This window comes from Mirounga leonina, unplaced genomic scaffold (genome assembly GCF_011800145.1).
Source record: "Mirounga leonina isolate KUSES-001 unplaced genomic scaffold, KU_Mleo_1.0 Mir_171, whole genome shotgun sequence".
Classification (NCBI taxonomy): domain Eukaryota; kingdom Metazoa; phylum Chordata; class Mammalia; order Carnivora; family Phocidae; genus Mirounga; species Mirounga leonina.
This window is the reverse complement of record NW_023270436.1, coordinates 24,146,155-24,170,514: the sequence shown is the minus strand read 5'-3', so window position 1 is coordinate 24,170,514 and position 24,360 is coordinate 24,146,155. Positions and strand designations below refer to the sequence as shown.

The following is a 24,360-nucleotide window of genomic DNA, read 5'->3' as shown; positions in this document are numbered from 1 at the left end:
AACCTGAAATTTCCAAGGACTCACTTGGGAAGGTAACGTGTCACTGTGATCATCTTATCCTTCAGCGTCACTTTGTGGAACGTTCTGCCCATACTCAGCCAGTACTGGTCCTCCTCCTCAGGGCGGTTTCGGGACACAAGGCCTAATGGGGGGGGGAAAATCATATCCTCCATCTGGCTGAGGAACATTCTTTTAGAAGCAACAGCTTCTCTTCCATATACAGTCAGAAAAGGAGAAACAAAAGAAGCAACTCTTTCTCTTGAGGGACGGTTTCATGGAAAAGACTTATTTTTGGTTAAAAATAAAAAAGTCCTAAAGTTGGCAGAATTTTCTGTCACTAAACCAGCCAGCAGCAGATTAGAGCCCAGAAGTGCAGACAGCATCCAGAAGACGCACTCAAAGAATGAACAGCTTGATTCCTCGGCCTCTGAGAAGGAAAGTTCTAGATTAGATGTTAATAGGCCAAGAGTCAACTCCGGGACTGAAATGGAACTCTGCTCCGCTCAAGCACAAGCTGCCGCCCCAGCAGTGGAGGTCCTCACCCCATGGTGGCAGCCGACCTGGCGTCAGCTTCCATGACTCCCACACCACAATAACCCTGCATCAGTCTTAAAGGACTACTGTCCTTTCTTCTCCAAACATTTGCTTGGGTTGCTTTTTCTGCCTTCTCTTCCTGAGCCACCACCAAGATCCTATGGGTCATTTAAAGTCACCGTCAAAGGCCACTTCCTCCAGAAAGCTAACAGATCCCATCAGCTGTCTGAATTGTACCCTGGATGTGGCTCCACATGTGCGTGTCTCACAGCCAGACAAACTGGAAGTTCCAGGAGGCCGGGGACCCAATCTTGTTTGTCTTTAAATTTTCCATAGCACCTGACAAAGTGCCGTGCCCACAGCAGGTATTTGAAAAATATTAGTTGAACTGAGTTGTGCAACAGAAAAAGGGAAATTATGAGGAATCGAGAAAAATACAAGCTTTCAAGAGAGTGACACTATGCCTCGATGGACAAGAGAACCAAGACAAGATTCCCATGATCTCGAGATAAAACAGTCCCCTCGTGTGGTTCTGAGAAACAGTCACACAGTGTAGGCAGCATGGGAGTTGTCAGGATGAGAGAGGGTGGCAGAGGTTGAAAGGACCTTCATCGGGAATGTGGAAACTTCCTAGGTGATAGCAGCGAGGGACAGGCTGCCTATAAGAGGCCAGGCTTTGACTCAGAGGACCCTGGGTTAAACCCCAACACTTTCATTTGCCAGCAGTGTGACCTTGGGTACCAAATCTCCAAGTCTCACTTCCCATAACTAGAAAGTGGGCTTGCGTCTGACTTCAGCTCAGGTCATTATCTCAGGGTCCTGGACCAAGCCCTCCCCCCACTTGTGTGCTCTCTCACTCTCTCTCAAATAAATAAAATCTTTAATAAAAAAAGAAAAGGAAGGAGAGAGGGAGGGAGGGAGGGAAGGAAGGAAGGAAGGGAGGGAGGAAGGAAGGAAGGGAGGAAGGAAGGGAGGAAGGAAGGGAGGAAGGAAGGGAGGAAGGAAGGGAGGGAGGAAGGAAGGGAGGAAGGAAGGAAGGGGGCTCGCCCCCCATCCTGCATTCCTTCTTTCTTGCAACCACCCCCTGCTGGCTATCAGGAAGACAAGGTCATGGGATAATGTTCACGAGCACCTAGCATAGTACTGACCCCACTCTAAATTACTTCCTGTTTTTATCCTGCACAGCACTCTTTACAATCTGCAATCAAATAAATACTTGTGGTTTAATAGTTCAACAACTATCTCACCCAGTAGACAATAAACTTGGAGGACAAGGGCTGATGCTGTTCTGTTCACTACTGAAACAGGGTCCGTCTCATAACCTGTAGTCAACCAATCTTCAATCAGATGCGATCTCACTTATGGTGGTCACTTTTCCAGTAGTAATAACAACGATACCATTTCTGTTACTACAGAAATAAAAGGATTAAATTTATTGAAGGAGGAAAAACAGCCAGAAAGGGTACAGTAAGGTGAGTAGGCTCTGGCCAGCTAGCCATGACATAAGGCTCATGAATCAGCCAGAGCAGAACTGGATGCCAGAGGAATTATGAACCACCAAGGGAAACTGATCAGCTATTCTAGAGAAAAGCACGTAGGAAGGCTGGATGGGGCCACTGACACTAAAGGTGAATTCATTCCACTACTCTTGGGATAAAGAACAAAATCCTTCACATGGCCCTGTGAGGCCTGGGTCTCCTGACATGTCTGGACACATCTCTGGCTTACTCCCTGTACTCCACCCCACCAGTCTTCTTTTTGGTGCTCAGAAAGTATCACAGTGCCTCCTGCCACAGGATTTTTGCACATACTAATCCCTCTGCCTGGCATGCTCTTCCTACCTACTCCTGCCCACCACTCCCAACCTGCTTCTCTTCCTAGTAACTCCTTCACACAGTTCAGGTCTCACCTCAAACATCACCTCCTCAAGGAAGCCATCCCTGACCCTCCAGACCAGATCAAGTCCTGTATTAAATATTCTCATAGCCCTTTGATTTTTCCCTCACAATCTTTATCACAACAAGTAATTATACTTCATAGTTTGACTTACGTTATTTTTCCTCACTAAATGCCCCACAGAGTGGGATCTTCAAAAATACTGTTGAATGAATGAATGAATTCCTATATTCATCAACCCATTTTGTTGTACACCAGGCACAATGGTTTCCATTAAAGAGGATAAAAACATGGAGCCGACAGTCCTGGCACTCAGGAACATTACTGTTCAGTGCAGTCTAGAACATGAAAAGCTTCATCATAAGCAACAAGACCTGAACTGGATGGACCACCAAGCTCCCCCTCACAGGTCCACACTACTTTGATCCTGTGGCCCAAAGCACTTTAATGGAGCCAAAGATGATCTGAGGCTTTGAGCTGGGAGTTTAGGAGAGCGGGGAGGCTCATTAGCGACAAGGAGGAAGCAAGAGACTACTGGTTACTCATGGATTGTTCTGGGAAGCCATCACTGCTTCTTGATTCTAGGCACCCACACTTTATTCTCTCTACCTGACTTATTTTAGAAGAGCTCTCCAGAGCCTGGCTGTAACTCAATCGGCCTCACTGAGTCTCCGTCACTTATTAGTCTCTACCACTCACAGATGATCCATTCCTGCTTCATCGTGCTAAGCTTCAGTGACAAAAAGAAGAAGATGCATCCATAACGGGGCGAGGGGAGTATAAATTCCAGGTTTAGGTAACATCTGAGAACCTGCTGTGTGCCAGCTACTGTGCTAGAAATAAATATCGGGTCTAAAATATTCACAATGTACTTTGATAGTTCACGCCTGGCTCAGCTCCCTGCTATTGGTAGGTGTTGCCAAAGCCAGGCTGTGACATTCCTGAACTGGATCATATCCCCCTTCCTTAAAAGGAGAACAGTAGATTAAAGAGAGTTTTAAGATAAATCTGGGCCTAGCAGAGACTTTATTCCTCATGTAAAAGTAAAATTCAGAAAGCAAAACTTTGGTGTTGAAAAATTACTCCCGAATTTATCTGTTCCCTACCATCCTGAGAACCTACTTGCACAAATTCAGTAGAAAAGAAAAAATACAAGTCCAAGGAGAACAACTCACCTCGACTGTACAGCGGGCTGCTGCTCAGTGGGGGCGGGACGGCAGGGTTGGGTTTCTGCGCCTTGGGCTGCACTATGATTTGGTAGCCCTGCATGAGACGCTGGCAGATGAACTCTTCAAACACCTGCTGGGCCGTCATCTGCACACCCTCCTCGTCCCTCCTGAGGAAACAGACGGTTGTTCACATGGACATGCTTGGTCCAGGGCGGAGTGACACTCAAGAGTCCACACTCCCATCCTCTGTTTTGCTTTGACTCCACAAGTCAGCCCTGATGACCATTCCATGGTGGTTCATAAAACTAACAATCTATAAACCAGTTTGCGGAGACATGATCAGTTCAAAGAGGCAGAAGAAGAAGGCAGGTAATAACTAACAGCCATTCCTAGAATAGCTCAAATAGCTAATCTTAGAAAAAAAGATCAGATCTAGTGTGTCCAGAAAAACCACCACAGAAAAATCTGAGAAAGCACCCGTGAGGAGAAATGGCTAGAGAAGGCATGTCAATAGAACCCTGAAGAAAAAAATGACAGTTCTTTGCTTCATAAGATTCTCTAACCAGAAAAGGAAGACACAGGTTTGAGAATGCAGTGCCTGGACGCCCATCCGAAGCCCTCCTCTGACACCGACCTGTCGATGTCTGCTTCCGGAAGGAGATCGTAACAGCCCTCCGTGTAGTCGTTCTGCAGGCCCTGGCGGTCGGGGAAGTAGTCGGTGGTGAGGGGGAGGCACGCCGGAGTAGTGAGAGACTTCCAGTCCACTCCAACTGTGCAACAGAAGCCTGGCACTACAGGGGGAGCAGACAGCGTCAGAACTGCCTCGTGTAACAGAGGAGAAAGGTGCGTGCGGTCACCAGGGCAGGTGCGGGGGACGTGGGCAGGGCGGGGGGAGGAGTTCACAGTGACCGGTGATAACATTGCCAGGAAACGGACGGAGAGGAAGAAAGGGGGTGGGGGGAGGGAGAAAGAGAGAAACAGAGTTTGTTAGACAATGCAGTGCACGTGCTCATCCAATCCCATCATGCAAATGGGATTCACAGCTGGTACTTTTCATTTTCTGCCGATCTTAAGCTACAGCCACAATGCCAGTGAGGTTACTGCAGGGCAGCGCAGGCAGTTACATGTGGAAGAAATCAACATTCCGAGGGCTCAAGCCAGAGCCTCTCTGGAGGACTGCAGAGTGGCTGGTAGGGAAAGAAGAGCTCAGCCAGATTTCGGAGCGAACAGCACATGGTAGCAGAATTTAGGAATACTTTCAGAATTGTAAAAATAAGTCACAGATCCAAAAGGGTAGGAGGAGAAATCAAGGAAGGATGTCTGGGAAGGTCACAAGGCCAGAACTTCAAGAGACAGAGTTTAACAATCTAGAAAGGAAAGCTGCAATCAGCAGAGCGGGCCCGATCACATGGTGTCCTGAGTTGCCTGCTCTTTGGTTAAAGCAGGGTTTCTCCACCTTGGCACCACTGACATTTTGGACTGGATAATCCTCTGTCATGAGGGGCTACGCTTTGTATTACAGGATGTTGGACAGCATCCCTGGACTGTACTTACTAGATGCCAGTGGCATCTCCTGATTGTAAAAACCAAGAACGTCTGCAGTCGTTGCCCCATGTCCCCCCAGGGAGCAAAATCCTTCCCCAGTTGACAATCACTGAGTCAAGGTAATAGGGCAGTTATCTCTTTAAGTAATTTAAGCAAAGATTATTTTTCAAATCTCTAGACAAGGGGGCAATATGAAGCAGAAATACTCCATGCCTTTGTATCTTAGTCTCAAGCAAGGGACACCTTCAACACTTTATCTTTTGCACAGTGCTAATGTGGCTTACAGCGTGATACACCGCTGTTGTCTCATCAGCCCTCACATGGCCTCCTTGGAGCAGGGACTGCAACATCATTGAGCCCTTTAAACACCTGGCCAAGCCAAACCTCCCAGAGGTTACATGATCAGAAGCCTCTCTGCTTAGGGATCGTTCCACCATATAATGACAGAGACACACACTACCCAATACAACAGAGTCCCACTGAACCCAGAGTTAAAGGACAAGAAGAGGACCCGTGTGCTAAGTCGTAGTGGGAAACATGCCCCATGTAGCCACCACTGCCTTGGGAAAGATGATTTGACCTACAAGAGGCCTAACTCCATGGTCTACACAGGTCTGGGGTATTTTGTTTGTGTGTTTGAATTCTGTCTTAGTGTGGTAAGAACACTTAACATGAGTACTACTCTCTTAACAAATGTTTAAGGGTACAACACAGTATTATTAACTTGGGCACAGTGCTGTACAGATCTCTAGGATTTATTCATCATGCATAACTGGAACTTTACACCACTGATCCACAACTCCCCACTTCTGCCTCCCCTCAAGCCCCTGGCAACCACCATTCCACTCTCTTATTCTATGAGTTGGACTATACACAGGTCTTGTTAACTTATTAACACTTCAAGAATTGAAAACACAACCCAAAAAGAGCCTAACTGATCACCCCAATTTCCCTATATGCCAGATGAAGGGATGAGCTTATTCCTACTTCCTTGTTTTAGGACCAGAGCAGAAGGAAGACACCAGATCAAAACCACAGTGGAAAGCCAGAAGCAGAAGACAGTCATATCTTTATGCCCTCTTAGATCATTCTGACTCTCATTAGCTTCCTGTCCCTCAGGATCATAAATATCTTTCAGACACGTTTTCTGCTGGGTACACACCGAGATACAGAGAATTCAAATGCCTGGGCCCAAATCCCATGGTGAGAAAAGCTCCTGATTCTTAGTTTAATGGTGTTCTTTCCCTGGGAAAAGACTGTGGCCTCTTTTCTAACTCCAGTATCTTCAGGCCCTATAAAGAGGGCCTCTGAGGAGGATCCACATCAATACCATTAACAATGATAAAAATGGATTACAAAATCCAGTGCTAGGGTTGTACAGAAGAAATAGGCTCATCTATTCATTGCTGGAAGCTTTCTGGAAAATAATCAACCTCCCAACCATACTTTGGGGGAAATATATCCCAAGGATGTGAAGGGAAAGAAAAGATATACCCACTGCATCACGCATTATACCTGCATTCTACATTATTGCTAAGAAACTAGAAACCACCCAAATGATCGCCAATAATAAATGATTATTCAAACTGGGATGTGATGTGTTTGATACTGCTATTAAAAATGACTAATACGGGACACCTGGGTGGCTCAGTCAGTTAAGCGTCTGCCTTCGGCTCAGGTCATGATCCCAGAGTCCTGGGATCAAGTCCCGCATCAGGCTCCCTGCTCAGCGGGGAGCCTGCTTCTCCTTCTCCCACTCCCCCCTGCTTGTATTCCCTTTCTCGCTGGGTCTCTCTCTGTCAAAAAAATAAATAAAATCTTAAAAAAAAAAAAAATGACTAATACAAGGGGCCTGAAGAAATAGCAAAACGGTTATTAAGGTAATCATAAGCGGGGGAAAAAAGACTTAATATATCTCTACTGGTTATAGCTAAGTAAAATAAAGTCTATCGGGTGGTAGGATTTTTTTCTGGTACTTTGCTATTGTGGACATTTAGATGTGCTCTTCCTGCACAGATATTTCAATAGATAAAGATGATTAAAAAAAAAAAAAGCAACCCAGTCAAACAATTTCAACTACAGGTCTGTAAACAGTTCCAGGCCCTCTTATTCCTTTGTTCCTCAGAGCCATCACAAGGCCTTTTAAGGGCTAAAGCCAGCTCTGCACGGGTGTAAGGACTTCATGGGAATTCTGTTACCATTCTCACGTGCCCTGAATCACATTCCAGAACAGGTTACCTGGCCACTCCCCTCTCACTTTCCATTGGAGAGGCTGGAGAGTTTTCCCTTACCACGTTGTCTTCTGGTACCCCAGAGATGTGTGGACTGCCCACAGGGATCCCCCTTGCTTCCTCATGCTCTGACCACCCCCGCCCTGACCCCACCCTAATCAGCTGCCCCTTCTTACTTGGGTCTGGAGAGGTAGAAACACTGTCCTCTAGAGAATCCTTATTCTGAGTCCTAGGATTCATACCTATGGAAAGATGAAAACAGGTTGTTTTAATAAGGCTCATTCTGCAGAAAAAAAGTTCTGGCCAGTTATGGTTGAAAGAGCCCAAAATTATAGCTAAAAATAAAAATGTGAACCAAGTACAAATTCTATGCTGAATATTTCAAATAGCACAAAAGAGTCAATCCAAGAAAAATGAGCAATCTAAAATTTGGGAATGAGCCAAAACTTTGCTCTGAGGTTATCAATACCATTCTTTGCCCAATGACACTGTTAGCATTCACATACATGCGCGCGCACACACACATACACACACCAGCAAAAAGCAACCCACCACTTATTGTAAGAAAATGGACACATTTCAAAGTCATTTCAACGAACTGGAGAAATCTTTTGCAAATACAAAATGACCCACTTAAAGTTTATTTCACTCATCGGTCATCCTTATCATCTGGAATTTTCTTCTCCAAATCATGGCTTTCTGGAATATGACCTAGGACACATCAAAACTCACCACTTTTAAGAGAAAAACAATGATTTTCCCTATAGGTGGTCTGAAAGGAAAAACAGAAAGGTTCTCTGAAATGCAACTTTTTGCCTGAAAAGTAACAGAACTAATTTTAAAGTACATATCAATATTTAAATATCCCTTTCTAAACATATATATTTACTAGAAAATTATGATACTATAGAAAAGATTGAAAAAATCCTCACCCAACTGTCAACAGTGGCTATCTGCGAGAAAAAGGTGGAGGAGGTAGTGGGAGGTAAATCAGAACTTGTAGTTTTTATTCTAGGTATTTGTGTGTCATGTGAATCTTTTATAACAAGAATAAATATATATAAATCCCTTGTGGAATCTTTGAAAAGACAAGCCACAACATGGGAGAAAGCATCTGCAAATCACTTATTTGGCAAAGGACTTGACCCAAAATATATAGAGACCTCAAAACTCAAGAACAAGAACACAAACAACCTGATGAGAAATAGGACCAAAGATGTGAACACTTCACCAAACATATACAGAAGGCAAATAAGCACAGGAGAAGATGCTCAACATCCTCAGCCATGAGGGAAATTACCTCTACAGACCTCTTAGAATGGCTAAAATGACAAGTCCACACCAAGTGTGAATATGGATGTAGAGCCATGGAAAACCTTATCCATTGATGGTAGGAATGCAGAATGGTGCACCACTTTGGGAAATAGTTTTGTGGTTTCTTTAAAAGTTAGACAAAAAAAAGTTAAACAGACAGGGGTGCCTGGCTGGCTCAGTTGGAGGAGCATGCAACTCTTGATCTCAGGGTCATGAGTTTGAGTCCCCCATTGGGTGTAGAGATTACTAAAATAAATAAACTTTTAAAAATAATATTAATGGGGCACCTGGATGACTCAGTCAGTTGAGCATTGGACTCTTGAGTTTCAGCTCAGGTTGTGATCTCAGGGTCATTGTGAGATCAAGCTCCACATAAGGCTCCACACTCAGCAGGGAGTCTGCTTGAGATTCTTGTTTCCTCCCTCTCCCTCCCCTTCTGCTCCTCCCCCTGCTTGCAGGCACACACACTCTCTTTCTCTAAAAATAAACAAATAAAATCTTTAAAAAATAATAATAATAAAAGTTAAAAAGATATTTACCATCTGACCCAGCAATTCCATGCCTAGGAAATTACTCAAGAGAAATAAAAACCAATGTTTACAAAAACCCGTTATGTAAATGTTTATGGCGGCTTGATTCATAGTTGCCAAAACCTGGAAACACCCCAAATATCTTGCAACTAGTGAAGGGATAAACAAATTAATACATACATACAATGGAATGCAACTCAGCAATAAAAAGTAATGAATATTTAACAACTTGGATGAATCTCAAATGCATTATATGCTGAATAAAAGAAGTAAGACTCAAAAAGCTACATACTGTATGATTCCATGTGCATGACATGCTGGGACAAGACAAAACTAGAAGGACAGAGAACAGATCAGCGGATTGCCAGCGGACAGGGGGTGGGGCTGAGTACAAAGGGACCACACAAAAAAATCTGGGGGGTAATGGAAATGTTCTTTATCTTGCTTGATGTGTTTGTTGGTAGTTATATGATAGTATGCATTTGTCAAAACTCACAGAACTGTACACTAAAAAGAGTGAATTCTACTGTATGTAAATTTAAAAATTAATAATTTTTAAAAATTTGACAGAGAGAGAGTGAGAGTGCACACAAGTAGGGGAAATGGCAGAGAGAGAGGGAGAAGCATCATGACCTGAGCAGGAGACAGGTGCTTAACTGACTGAGCCACCCAGGCGCCCCTAAAATTATTTAAAAATTTAGAAAGATGATGGCACTTGGCCAAAACAATTTTAGAACTTCTTTTTTGGAACTGCCTTCAGTAGATTTTTCTTTTTTTATTACTAGTCTTCAGAATAAAAAGATAAAACTTATTAAGTCAGACAAATACAGTGTTTCATTTTATTCAAACCCTTGCTATAAGGCAGGTATGAGGTAGGTACTAATCCTTTTGTACAGACAAACTGAAGCTCAGAGAAGTGAATTAACTTAGGGAAGATCACACAGTAAATAGGTGAAAGCTGCATTTAAACTCTGCTCAGCTCTACAGATGCTTCATTTCCTGACTCTCCATCTGGGGCACCAGTTTTCAGCTATTGAAAATGTTAGCTGTTCTTTGTCAACAGCCAAAAGCCATTTGGAGCTAAATTTTCTGAAAAAGCTATCTTGGATAACAATATCCATCTTCATGCAAACACAAAGCATGGCTATTAAGAAGCAATGAGGTGGGGGGCACCTGGGTGGCCCAGTCAGCTAAGATCAAGCTCCGAGCTGGGCTCCCTGCTGAGTGGGGAGTCTGCTTCTCCCTTTCCCTCTGCCCTTCCCTCTGCTCATGCTCGCTCTCTCTCAAATAAATAAATAAAATATTTTTTAAAAAGCAATGAGGGGGATTTTCTTGTTCAGCCTGAGAACTGGTATGAAGGCAACTGGTATAAAAACAGCCTTCTCAAACCATACTGAGCACTAGGAAATTATTAAATATATTACCTCACAGGTTTAGATGCTAAATTTTGTCATTAGTGCATCTTTTTCTTTTTTTTTAAGAAAACCCAAATCCAGACTGGGTCTATAAAAACTGAAATTCTTACACTAATAAAGGACCAGTTCAACTTATAACTGTGTGGGCAATTCTTTGAGCTCAAAGAGGCAAACCAGTAGGGATTCTCAGAGCAGCTCTGGCTTCTAGGTCAAAAGTAGCACTCTGCCATCTCCTAACAGACAAAAGAACATTTAAGGTCACCAGCCTTTTATGCCACACACACACACACACACACACACACACACACACACACACACACATTTTACTTTTAAAAAACAGCAATGAGGGCGCCTGGGTGGCTCAGTCGTTAAGCGTCTGCCTTCGGCTCAGGTCATGATCCCGGGGTCCTGGGATTGAGCCCCACATCGGGCTCCCTGCTCCGCGGGAAGCCTGCTTTTCCCTCTCCCACTCCCCCTGCTTGTGTTCCCTCTCTCGCTGTGTCTCTGTCTGTCAAATAAATAAATAAAATCTTTAAAAAAAAAAAAAAAAGCAATGAAAAATATTTAAAGAAAGGTATTTTGTGCTCTTTTATGAGGCTCTTTATACACAGTTTTCTTGCAGTTCAAGCCCAACAAACTGCTGCTCCCACCAGCTCTGCCTTTAAGATTTTATTTTCAGTCAAATGGACTGGCTATCGGCATATGATGGCCTCACTACTTGAGATGACTGAGGGGAGACCCCCATGGTCAATCAGCTCTGCTCCAACCTAACATTTGTGAATGAGACCTCACTCTCAACATTCAAAGCCAGATATTCAACTTGGGGAACCAATGCTGAAAATCACCATCTTAGCTTTGTCTTTTGACATCTCTTCAGAGTCAAGAAATCTGAATTTTGGGGCACCTGGGTGGCTCAGTCAGTTGAGCATCCAACTCTTGATTTTGGCTCAGGTCATGACCTCAGGGTCATGGGATAGAGCCCCATGGGCTCTGCGCTCATCAGGGAACCTGCTTAAGATTCTCTCTCTCCCTCTCCATCTGCCCCTCAGCCTGCTCGTGTACATGCACATGCTCACTCTCGCTGTCAAAAATAAATAAATCTTTAAAAAAGAAGACGAAGAAGAAGAAGAAGTCTGAACATGTTCTTTGCTTGCTAACCTCAGGCCAAAATGGGTAATCAGTGTGGAGCCTTCAGGACTGGTCCTGGGTGACATCTACAAGCCTGTGCGTGGGGCTAGTCACTTCTCCTCTCTGGGCTACAGAAATGGCCCTTACCCACAAAAATCCCAGCCTGGCCTGGGTGAATGACTCTGAGGCCCTTTCCTCCAGCCTCAGTGTGCTATGATTTACTTTTTACTTCAGCTCTCAGGCTGCCACATGTTCCTAATACTCAACACAAATACCAAGTTGCAGATTCTGAGTCCCAATACCACAGGGAAAGAAAGCATGGCATCCAGTTGTTTTCTTTCCCAAAATTATCTACAGCATTTATAACCAAGGATGGGAATGACAGTGACTGACAAGTCTTATAAATGGGTGCCAGGGCGCCTGGGTGGCTCAGTCGTTAAGCGTCTGCCTTCGGCTCAGGTCATGATCCCAGGGTCCTGGGATGGAGCCCTGCATCGGGTTCCCTGCTCAGCGGGAGGCCTGCTTCTCCCTCTCCCACTCCCCCTGCTTGTGTTCCCTCTCTCGCTGTGTCTTTCTCTGTCAAATAAATAAATAAAATCTTTAAAAAAATAAATGGGTGCCCAGTTAAAGAAACAAGAGGGATAAAAACTATCTCCCCAGGGCACCTGGGTGGCTCAGTTGGGTTAAGCATCTGCCTTCAGCTCAGGTCATGATCTCAGGGTCTGGGATCGAGCCCCACGGTGGGCTCCCAGCTCAGCGAGGAGTCTGCTTCTCACCCTCCCTCTGCCCCTCCCTCTGCTTGTGCTCACTCACACTCTTCTCTCTCTTGCTCTCTCTCTCTCAAATAAATAAATAAAATTAAAAAAAAAAAAAAAACTATCTCCCCAGTCTCATTGACCACTGGTCACTGCTGGGCAGCATGGTGAAAAACAAGTGAAGAGTATAGGTACGAGGTCCCAGCCAACAATGCTTGAAATGAAATTCTACAGGGCCAGGAGGGAAACCCACAGAGGCACCACTCCTGTGAATCGTGACTCGCATATGAATCATGTCCAAAGGCAGGAGAAAATCTGAGTCATGCTTGAGTGCCTGCAGATGGTGCAAACTGTCAACCCCAGCAGGTCACAGATAAGGTTTTCCTGTTTCTTTTCTATTTTTTTTTTTTAAGATTTTATTTATTTATTTGAAAGAGAGCGAGTGAAAGAGAGAGCATGAGCAGGGGGAGAGGGAGAAGCAGACTCCCCGGCTGAGCAGGGAGCCCAACGTGGGGCTCAATCCCAGGATCCTGGGATCATGACCTGAGCGGAAGGCAGATGCTTAACCGACTGAGCCACTCAGGCGTCCCTCTTTTCTATTTTTTAATGAATGAAAAGATAACTAGTTGCTCATTTAGACCCCACTTTGTCCCCAAATGAGAACCTACTGTGACAATTTTGCCCTTAAGGAGCCCAATCTACCTTTGCTCCTTACAACAACACTGTGAGGCAGGCAGGCAGGTAAAGATCTTTATCCCCTTTATAAGATGATGAACCTGAGCATCAGCAAAGGTTGAAGGCTAAACTCTAGGGCTGGGGCACTCCCCCATCTATCATATCAGAATGTAGCAGAGGTCACATGTTCAAACTGCACAGTAACCACTAAGTCGAGCTCCCCACAAGAAGGCTTCCCTTTCATTGTTGTGACCCTGCACAAAACTGCTTCAAATAGAACTGCAAGTGAATGGCGAGCCAGAGCTCCCTGAGGTGAGAACTGGTATCTTAATCGTTTTGTTTCTTCTCAGGCCTTAGCACAGTGCCTACAGTTCCATAAACATTTCTGGAATGGGTAAGAGTATAGTGAGTTTGAAGAAAGCAAACCATATTCCATGAAGATTGAGCATGGCTTGAAAGGAAAGTCACTTCAAAAACAAGCAAGGCAGAAAAAGATTATCCAAGCCTTTGAGAAAAGGAATCCAGTTAATTGTTCAACAAGGTTATAAGACAGGGAAGAAAAGCACTCTTCAGTGGAGGGAACGCTAACCTCAGAAAGCTTTTAGTATTCATTCAAATACCTGATATGTGCCAGGAACTGTTTTAAGTTCTGAAGATACAGCCATGAGTGAAACAATCCTTGCCTTGTTGGAGCTTACAATAAAAAATACAAAATGAAAAGAACTAGTATGACAGGTGGTATTCTGGAGAAATAACTGGCAGGGAAGATGGATGGGGAGTGCCAGGGTAAAGAGTGGCAATTTGGGTAAGACCTAAAGGAAGGAATAGAACAGGCTGTGGGTAGGATGGCCATATCATTTATCATCCAGGACACCTTCAAGAGTGAAAGGGGACACTATTAGTAATTATACAGGACAATGAATTCAAACCAGGACTGTCCTGGGCAAACTCAACATGTGCACCTTATCCATAAAGCTCTTCGCTGTGAGGGCAGAGCAGAGCACAGAGCAAGAGAAAGCACCTCAGGTGCAGAATGTACCTGATACATTTGGGAAACCACTTCACCCAAGTGCGAGGGGGAAGCAGGAGATGAGATCTGAGAGTAACAAAGGGGTCGCAAGAGGCAGGGGGCTCTGTCGGCTACTGTAACACCTTCGGCCTTTAATCCGGGTGCACTGGGAAGCCCCAGAGGGTTCTGTGCACAGAATTTTCATGATCTGACTTCTATTTTCAGAGGGTCACAAAGAACTGCTGTGCTGGAAATAAACTACATGAAAGGACAAAAGAAGGAAGCTGAAAGAACAGTTTGTGGGATACTGCAACAATCCAAGCAAAAGAGGAAGGTATCTTGGACAGGGCTGGGGCTAGTGGAGGTGATGACATATATGGAAAGATTAGAGATATATCCTGATAGCTCTGACATTAATTGGTTATTGTACATGGTAATAAAAATTGGAGTGATTTTTACCTAATCCTTTCTGTGGCTGGCTAACATAATTGATCAGGAAGCACAAGATAGAAGATGGGAGGGGGCGCCTGGGTGGCTCAGTTGGTTAAGCGACTGCCTTCGGCTCAGGTCATGATCCTGGAGTCCTGGGATCGAGTCCCGCATCGGGCTCCCTGCTCGGCAGGGAGTCTGCTTCTCCCTCTGACCTTCCTCCCTCTCATGCTCTCTGTCTCTCATTCTCTCTGTCTCAAATAAATAAATAAAATCTTAAAAAAAAAAAAGAAGATGGGAGTTCAAGTCCTATGGGAGCCCAATGCTACAACCTACCTCCTGATGACCCCTGGCCCCTTTGAAAACACATGCTACTGGTTGTAAAGGGACTGGGCAAAGGTAAGGATGATCCTACTTAACGCTCTCACCCTGACTAGAAAAAGAATCCAAGGAGCCCACACCTTCTCTAAGAAGCTACACATTCTAGAACATATTTATGTAATTGTGCACTTGCATACCAATTAAAGAGAATAATTTTGTGGACTGTTCAAATGCTTCTCACATATGGCAGCTTGGTCGTGGAAGCACAAATTCATTTGTCAATAAATGTGTAAAACACTGTGGGGAGAAGATGAATAAAGATAAGCTCTCTCAGTCTAGTGCAGAGACAGACATAGAAACAAACAGCGGGATCATGATATGCCAAGTAGTACAATTGCATTATGCATATGGAGCTCTGTGGAAACATGCCTACCATCTCCTGGGAAGGCCTGGCGATGAGAGAGAACCATCAGGGAGGGCTTCAAAGATAAGGTATTGTTGGGCTTGAATCATAGAGACTGAGCTGATGTCTGCCAGGAAGAACGAGGGTTGAAGGTAAGGGAAAAGCATATTCTGCAGGGGGACTAGTCCATGCAAAGGAATAAGAGGACAAAGATCTTCAGAGGAGCCACAAGCAATAGCTGGAATGTAGCATATGCACATCTCATAACATACCCGGCAGTGGCAGCTCTCGTTCAGCGAGCACGCCCCGTGCACGCCAGGCACCATTCCAAGCACCTTACGTGGTTTATCACATCGAATGATACAGATGATGAAAGTGAGACACACAGAGGTTACCTGGCCTGAGGGCCTCACTGCTCATTAGAAGTGGAGTCAGGACTCACATCCAAAGAGTCTACAGCCTGAGTTCTTTCTCCGTGCAGTGATGTGTGGATGTGGTGGCAAATGAAGACACAAGGCAGGCAGGAGACAGGCAATGACCAGTATTATAGGCCATGAACCACGGGAGGGTTTTATACATGGGGAGGAGTGGCTGATCAGATTTGCATTTGGAACTATCTCCTTGGTGACAGTATGGAAGATGAATCAGAGGGGATAGGAACAGAAGCAGGAAGATCACTTAGAAGGCTGCTATCACAATCCTGGCCAGAAATGACAGGGGTCTGAAACAAAGCAGTGACAGTTGAGAATGGAGGGGAGGGGCCAGAGTCAGAAGAAAGAGGGAACAGAAGAGGGAGAGGGGGTGGGGGAACCACAAGACATGATTTTCGTTGTCAGTACACTAAGGATGAGGTCCTCCGGAGTCATCCAAGCAGAGAGGCCCATCAGATGCATGGATCTATGGCGTAAGCGTGATGGTGTCATTAGAGGATTTTCCACAACCATCCCCAAATAAGGATTCTTTGAAACTTCCTTTTTTCCTCAAAGTAGATTTCAAAATTCCAAAAGACTCATCTTCTGAGGAATCATCTGGTCTACCTTAGCTATCCCAGGCCCAGAACCACTCCAGGACTAGTCAGGGTAAATACTAGTGCTGTTACCACTGGAACCCAGAATCCCCTGCTTCAGGTCACCAGTAAAACTAGCTCAAACTGTAGTCTTGCGAGCCCCAGAGCAGCCCTCCTTGGTACAACCCACCCCAAACAGCCTGGGAAGTTCAAAGTCTGGGTTCCTATAAAATGGCCCCTTGGTTTATTAACAAAATGGAAAGGTTGCCTTTATGATATTCTGAAGGCACTTTACAGGAGTCTGGCAGCCAAGTGACATTTTCAGAACCCTGAGTGCAGTCATTAAAAGTATCTTATCCCCAAATTGTTATTCAATTCGTGTTCTCATTTAAAGAGAAAGAATAAAAGAAAGAAACAGAGATAGAAAAGAAAGGAAGGAGGGAAGGAGGAAAGAAATGAATTAATTATAATCCTTTAGGGATTCATTTACTACCAACTGCTTTTCAAGACTTAGCCACAAACCTTTAGAAATACTGTTGGATGAAGCAACCAATGAATGAAAGAATTCTTCATTAACCACTCTCGTAACCACTCACTTTCACTACACCTACTACTAAAACTTAGCTTAAAGTTTTAGAAATGCAAGTTAGTTATAGAAAACTAAGACAGAGAAGAGCAGCCCCATTTCCACCCTGCCCCACCCCCCAAGTTTTAATGTTTTTCACACTCATGTTGAACAGCAGCTGTCCTTTGAGGCTTTCCAAAATCTGCCCTTACCCATCCCAACTCCTGCTCCCCTACATCCTAAAGATACTCTGAACAGTGTGGTCGAAATGAGGAACAGCAGTCTGAGTCAAGACACCTGGCCAAGGGCTTGAGAGATTCATGTAATATCTCTACACCTCTGGGCATTAAATTGCCTCATGTGCAAATTATATTTAATAGCATATGCCCTCTTAGAATGATTGCATGACAGGATAGATATACAAGTGCTTCCAGAAAGCATATAACCTGTGTTAGTAGAAGTTCATACTCTCCCCACCTCCACCTAGAACCCTCACCTGCTAATTCTCTAGGTAACCAAATTCTGTGCCTTCGAGTCTGAGGTGCATGCCCACTTCTCAGACGCCACCCTTCTCTTTTCTGATCTCACAACTGGAACCACACTGTTTCCCTCTGGGCCTCTCCTGATTGTTTTTATGTTGCTGGGTAAGCCCCCTACTCACAGATCTGGAAGCTTCTCCACATCAGAGGCCACTCCTGCTGTCCCTGGTGTTACCCTCCAAACTAAGCTCATAAGGGGCCCTTGGTCACGACTCACTGACAGGTCAATGATTAATGAGGCTTAACCAATGTATTCTCGGCTAAAAACATAATGTGCAGCCCATTTATAATTCCATGCATTATACAGCACCGCTTCTAAATAGGTCACCCAAAATTGTGGCTGAAATGATCCCAAAATAGACTTGGCCCTGCTTCTCTGGCCCCCATGTCTTTTCTAGATGTGAGCCTGCAACTCTAAGCATCCCAACTCTGTTACCTCTTGGATTGGTTACCTGCACCACTGTTGCTAAGCAGGCTGACAGAAAGCTCTTCTGTTCCACTGAAGTTCAAGAAGGACATGCTGTCACCAGGCTGGCGGGAAGTGCTGTGCCTGCAGAGAACAGAGCCCAGCCACCTGGCTTAATGCAGATCATCACCTCTTTCATCCTGCTCACCCTGTATCCCAGGAGCTTTCATCAAAAACAGCTCTGAATATCTGGCCACATGGGCTGGCAACAACTGGGAGCCATATCAGAGGCTACCAGGCTGCCATGCTCGGTATGTGGGCCAGCTTTGGCCTCCTGTGGCCTGCTTATCCTGCCCTGGCCCCCCAAAAACTGCTCTCCCACTGATATATTGGGCGGCCCGCCCTTTCCTGTCCTCAGCCTCCCCCTGCTCACATGGACAGGAGGATATGAGGTGACTGAAAAGAGGTACCAAGTTAACCTGATGAAGAGGGTCACGCCCTGCCCATATCCCATCCAACCCATGGCATGTCGAGGTGATTGAAAAAGGGGTCAAAGACTGCCCTTTGCCAAGTTGTTTCCTAAAGCATCACAGGAACAGTGAGGCCAGCCGTCACCCCAGCTCATGTCTGTCAAGGCTTAAATGACTTTCTTCCTGCACTGACTCTCTTGGATGCCTTGTAACGCATTCAGAACTTGGGTTCAAAGAGTTGTTTCTATAAACGCAGGCCTTGATTTCCATTGCTTTTGCATAAGAAACTTCTAAACTCAACAGTGGAATTTCTCAGAAGTCACAGACTGCCCAAAACACGCAGCATGAACCACCTGTCTCAGCACTCGTTCTCACCCTTGGCTGAGGTTTAGACAAAACTCATGTTTGAGGTTTACAAAGTGTGCTTTGAATGAAAGCTACAGCAGGGCCTGGGTAACATGTGTGGCAACAGTGTCAGGCTGTTTGCTTTGCATGTGACCCCGTGAAAAGAACGGCACTGACAAAGGAAGGGCTTGATCTCATCCCGTCCCTTCAAGTCTTAGAAACATAACATTTTGTCAGCAGACTGTGTTCTGCCATGGTCCTGGGTGCTGGGGAGTTTCTCAAGGGACCTTCTGAAGGCCTACGCACATCCTCACCTTCCAGCAGCTTCATGATATGCTAATTCCAGCAGCTCTGCAGAGGAGTGAGTTGGGTCCCTCTGCCAGCTGCCCTGCAGCTCCGCCATATTCTGTCGGGTCTGGTGATGGATCTGGATGGCCTCTCCGGATGGTCCTACCCAGACAAAGATCCACTGAGCATCATTCCCACCCAAGAGCTACTGCTTTGTACTTAGCTTTACTCTTCCTTCTTTCTAGCTGCTGGGACATGCGTGCTGGGAGAGACCAAGAGGAGAGCACACCAAGGGGAACATTACACACATGACCCTCCAGCTTCCCAAAAGGACATCTCCTCTTCCGAGCAGGACTCATCCTCCTGTGGGGCCTCATATTTGTCACCCTGTTCAGCCTAAGAATACGTTAGGAGCCGCTGTTTCATGCGTGTCAAGCTGAGACACTGGGGAGAAACACTGACGTAGAGGAGTAGAGGGCCCCTCCCAGGAGGGCTAACACAAACTAAACGACAAGGAACACACAAGTGAAATGTCAGTGACTCTGTTAATACATGAGACGGTGACAATGGTGACTCTAAGGAGCAGAGGATGAGCAAGTGCAGAAAAGACATCGGGTGGGCGGGAGAGAAATCACGATTAGTGAAATCTACCAAAAAAAAATGCTTCCTGGGGAAGGAGAAGCTTCCGAGGGGAGTGTTCAGCAAGGCTAGCAGGAACTGAAGGAGAGGGTACCTGGGCAGAAGAAACAATGTGTGCGAAATCCCAAATGTGGAGGAGGCAAAAGACAAGCAGGAGACCACCAGATGAGCTTGGGGAAGAACATCTGAGCATAGGAGCGAGGAGATGCCAAGTTGGGGAACTGGGCAAAGGATGGCCTCAACTATGAGCAGGCCAGGTGGGCAGGAGGAGGAAACAGAGGAAGTGGGGCCAGACAGTCGTGTTTTAGTAAAGTGTGCCTGACAATTGGGAGCAAGAAGAGCTGGAGGTCACACAAGAAACATCAACAGTTCTCGTAAGAGAATCCAAAGGGAGCCTGTGGGGATAACAACATAGGGAAAGAGACATTGGAAAGAAACAAATCATGTGACGGATTATGGCAGGGAGAAGGGGGGCAAAGAGGAGTTTGGGAGTGACCCCCCCCCCCCTTACAGCCCAAACAACCAGATTCATTTCTCACTTATTTAACTTTTAACACTAAAAGCAAGTGGAAAAGGAAGTAACTAGACATGCACAGGCATTCAGCAGGATCACTTCCATGAAAAAACCCTGGAGTTTAATGCATCTGTTCCTTCCTAGCCCAGTCAGAGCCCATTAAGCTGAAGTTTAATTTTAGCCACAGCTTTATAAAACCTTACTGTCATCCTCTGTAGGAGAGAACACAGATCAAAAAGGACGGGCTAGGAAAAACAGTGAATTTGAAGAAAAAAATTTTTTTAAGTTTTGATTGCTTTTGAACTTCATTTAAATGGAATCATACAGAATGTACTTTTTTTTATGTCGGGCTTCTTTCATTATGTTTGTAAATTTAAACATAGGTTTGGATGTGGTTGTAGTTCATTTTTATTTCTGTATAGCCTCTCATTATAAAAAATAGAACCCACTTATTTTATCCTTTGTGTTTTTTTTAATTTATTCGAACTAAAAAAAAGAAATGGTTCACCCATTTCTCAAAAACTTTTTGTTTTTTTTTCAGTTGTCAGAGAACCCTGAGAAAACACAGAGTAACATAACTTCTGTGTAACCAAGACAATAATATCACTACCAGAGAGAGCTAGGAGAGGAAGGAATGAACAAGAATGAAGGGCATTAGTCTTAAGAAAGAAAGCAGGTGACAAAGTACAGTCCTTTCCAAACAAAAATGAGAAGCCCTTAGGTTTACACAGCTCAGTAATTACAAAGCCCTTTCCAAGTGTGTCCTCAAGGATCCTCACAAGAACCCCTGGGGTAGGCAGAATGGCCATGGTTATCCCCATCTCATGAGTAGGGCACTGGAGGTGTAGAGAAGTTGAGATACTTGACCAAGGCCACATGGTTGGTTAGTGACAAGGACCAGGACTAGTAACTCCCAGCCCAGGCTCTTTCCTGAGCAACCAACTTACCCACAGGAAAAGTGTGCATCCAGCGCCTTCTGTTGGATGTGAGCTTCATGGGCATTCGTGAGGGGGCAAAAGGGTTAATCAGTGCCCGCTGGGGTGTGTATCCCCCAGGTCGAACATGCAGCATGGACTCCGCACTGCCTACGTGGAACCTCCCCGGAGCACTAGAGTCTCGCTGTGGTGGCTCCATCATGTTCTCCAGGACATCTGTCAGGTATTGTGGAGGCACAAAGAGAAAGCACAGAGCCACGGTGAAACCAGGAATAGGCAGGCAATTAGCCAAGCTGACCAGAATCTTGGACATCACACGTTAGGGAGTGAGAGAAATGAGTAAAATCATTTACCAAACTATAATGAAATGCAACATTTGATTTACTTTTTAAACACTTGAGAGAGGGGCACCTGGGTGGCTCAGTCAGTTAAGCATCCGACTCTTGACTTCAGCTCAGGTCATGACTCAGTGCTGGGGGTGGAGCCTGCTTCGGATTCTCTCTCCCTCTCCCCTGCCCCCTCCCCCATGCTTTCTAAATAAATAAATAAATACTTGGGAGAAGGGGGTTCCTAAATTACTGGTTCCTAAATTACTGGCCCAATGAAGCCACCCCAAAACCGGATAGGGAGGACCACACATCACCTGGAGACCTTACACTTTGAGTTCAATGTAATGACTTGAGTTTTTTCCCTGGGAGATAGATGAGTATATTCTATATGTGGAAGGAACAATAAAAACAGATATTTGGTGCCTAGAAGGGCAGACCCTGGCAGAGATAGCCAATGTGTAGGTACACGAGACTACAGCCCCTTTGTGCTGGGGCTAAATAACTTCATTCCACCTCTTGCACTATTGGTGGGAATGCAAACTGGTGCAGCCACTGTGGAGAAGAGTATGGAGGCTCCTCAAAAAATTAAAAATAGAATTACCCTATGATGTAGTAATCACACTACCAGGTATTTACCCAAAAAATACAAAAACACTAAATCAAAGGGATACATGCACCTCTATGTTTATAGGAGGATTACTTACAATAGCCAAATTATGGAAGCAGCCCAAGCATCCAGCATTGATGAATGGAGAAAGATGTGGTATATACATACAATGGTATATTATTCAGCCATGAAAAAGAATGAAATCTTGCCATATGCAACAACATGGATGGAGCTAGAGAATATTACACTAAGCAAAATAAGTCAGTCAGAGAAACACAAATACCATATGATTTCACTCGAAAGTGGGCCCAACAGATGCAAATTCCGTGGCACAAGGAATCTGTCTTGTCCACCAATATTTAGCCAATGTCTACCAAAGAACGTGGTATATAGCAATAGTTAATTCCTCAAAGCTGATTTGCATGCAAGAGAACATTCAGATCTCCGTGAAAGCTATATTTTTCACTGTTAATGAATTGATGTTCTGGTTTACCAAATAAAAAAGAATATGGTCTAGTTATCATGAAAATAAAAGGAGAAAACCCAATTAAAAGAAAAGATAAGTTCATGCTTTGAAAAGGATGAGAAATAGGACTAAGGGATATAGTGGGTCAAAAATACATGTAGAGGAAAGGGGAAATGTTTTCTATGTTACATTGGGTAAGTAAATAGATTAAGACCCCCTAAACACAGCAGAGAAACAGTAAACTAAGGGCCTAGAGATTATACTGCCTTACAATATCCCAGTGAATCGCTTTTTAGCTTTTTCAATAAACTCCCAAATATCACTAAAGGACATTGAAATCAATTCTACTATTCAGACAATTTTTAAGAAAACTATTTTCAAAGCTACAATGTTATTTCCTCAGAGATCTGGCTTTTAGAGTAATAAGGGTTTTGAAAGAATTAACGTTTAGTTTAATTTAGCTTTTGTTACAGACCCTACTAAGAATATTTTCAGCAAAATGGGAGTAACTGTCATGCAAACTTAGAAATTTCTAGAAAGTGGGAAAAAGCTAACTTAGAAAATTTCAAATGTATTAAAATTCCTTTGAATGCTAAAACTAATTAATGTAGGTGACACAGGTTATATACTATAGTCACGTAATTAAATATCTGCTCCTGTCACTTTCAGCATTTCCTTTTTATTCTTTGAGCCAGTTAAAAAACAAATGAACTTTATTCTGTTGTCAAAAATTTTCCTAGGCCTTTGGCACAGTGTATATGGTGCTGGAGCTGATGCCTTCCTCTTCAACATCCTGGGGCATAGAAAACACTCCTCACCCTTCAACAATCCTTCCAGGAGGGCAAAAGGGGTCAGCTGTGTGTATACAACATTCCTAAGTCAGTGATCAAAAGTCAGAAGGGCTATGCTTCCATTTATAGAACATCCTTGAAATTAAAATTATAGAGAAAGAGAATGATTAGTGAGAGTCTATGGCTATAAAGGGGTAGCACAAAGAGCCTTGCAGTGATGGAATAGTTTGGTATCTTAATTATGATGATAATCATAAATAAATAAAGCTACACATGTAGTAAAAACTGCATAGGGGGCACCTGGCTGGCTCAGTTGGTAGAGCATATGACTTGATCTCAGAGTCATGAGTTCAAGACCCATGTTGGGCATGGTGCTTACTTAGAAAACAAACAAACAAACAAACGGCACAGAAACACACATGCACAAATGAGCACATGTTAAGCTGGTGAAATCTGAATAAGCTCTGTGGCTTGTACCAATGTCAGTTTCCTGGGTTTGATGTTGTCTGTAGTTACACAACATGTTGCCATGGGGGAAAATGAATGAAAGGTACACAGGACGCCCTTGGCGGGGGGGGGGGGGGGGTGTAGGGGGCATGTGTAATTTGCAATTTTCCATGAATCCATAATTATCTCAAAATATAAAGTTTATTTTTTTTTTAAGATTTTATTTATTTATTCATGAGAGAGAGAGAGAGAGGCAGAGAGAGAGAAGCAGGCTCCCCGCTGAGCAGGGAGCCCGATGCGGGACTCTATCCCAGGACCCTGGGATCATGACCTGAGCCGAAGGCAGATGCTTAACCATCTGAGCCACCCAGGCGCCCTCAAAATAAAAAGTTTTTTAAAAAGTCAGGAGGGGCCTGTAGACTCCAGCTGCAGGTGCTGTTGGATGGCAGGATAAGATACAGAGAAAGCAGCACCTGTGCTCCTTAGTGCAAGCCAGGTTAGCAGGTAACTGCGAGGAGAAATCTTAAAGCAGACTATGGGGCGAAGGCTGTTTTAAGGATGGCACAAATGGCAGTGATAAGTAAACAGGGCGCCTGGGTGGCTCAGTCAGTTAGGCATCTGCCTTCAGCTCAGGTCATGATCTCAGGGTCCTGGGATTG

The 24,360-nt window shown here is 44.5% G+C and overlaps 1 protein-coding gene across 11 annotated transcripts in view; it reads right to left on the bottom strand.

Moving 5' to 3' along the window:
* Window positions 1-24,360, bottom strand: part of DEPDC5 (DEP domain containing 5, GATOR1 subcomplex subunit) — a 122,378-nt gene that overhangs the window by 46,116 nt on the left and 51,902 nt on the right. For 8 of the 11 annotated variants that reach the window (XR_004681453.1, XR_004681454.1, XM_035017450.1 and 5 more), the window contains 7 exons: window positions 21,074-21,277; window positions 19,000-19,135; window positions 17,917-18,014; window positions 7,552-7,617; window positions 4,234-4,390; window positions 3,606-3,766; window positions 25-142 (listed from right to left, as the gene is read on the bottom strand). Coding sequence is in view for 9 of the 11 variants with exons in the window: in XM_035017450.1 (XP_034873341.1) it covers window positions 25-142; window positions 3,606-3,766; window positions 4,234-4,390; window positions 7,552-7,617; window positions 17,917-18,014; window positions 19,000-19,135; window positions 21,074-21,277 (940 nt within the window). In the remaining 2 variants the exon portion in view is untranslated. The remainder of the gene's footprint in view (window positions 1-24; window positions 143-3,605; window positions 3,767-4,233; window positions 4,391-7,551; window positions 7,618-17,916; window positions 18,015-18,999; window positions 19,136-21,073; window positions 21,278-24,360) is intronic. The other 3 variants (XM_035017454.1, XM_035017457.1, XM_035017453.1) reach the window with 1 other exon arrangement.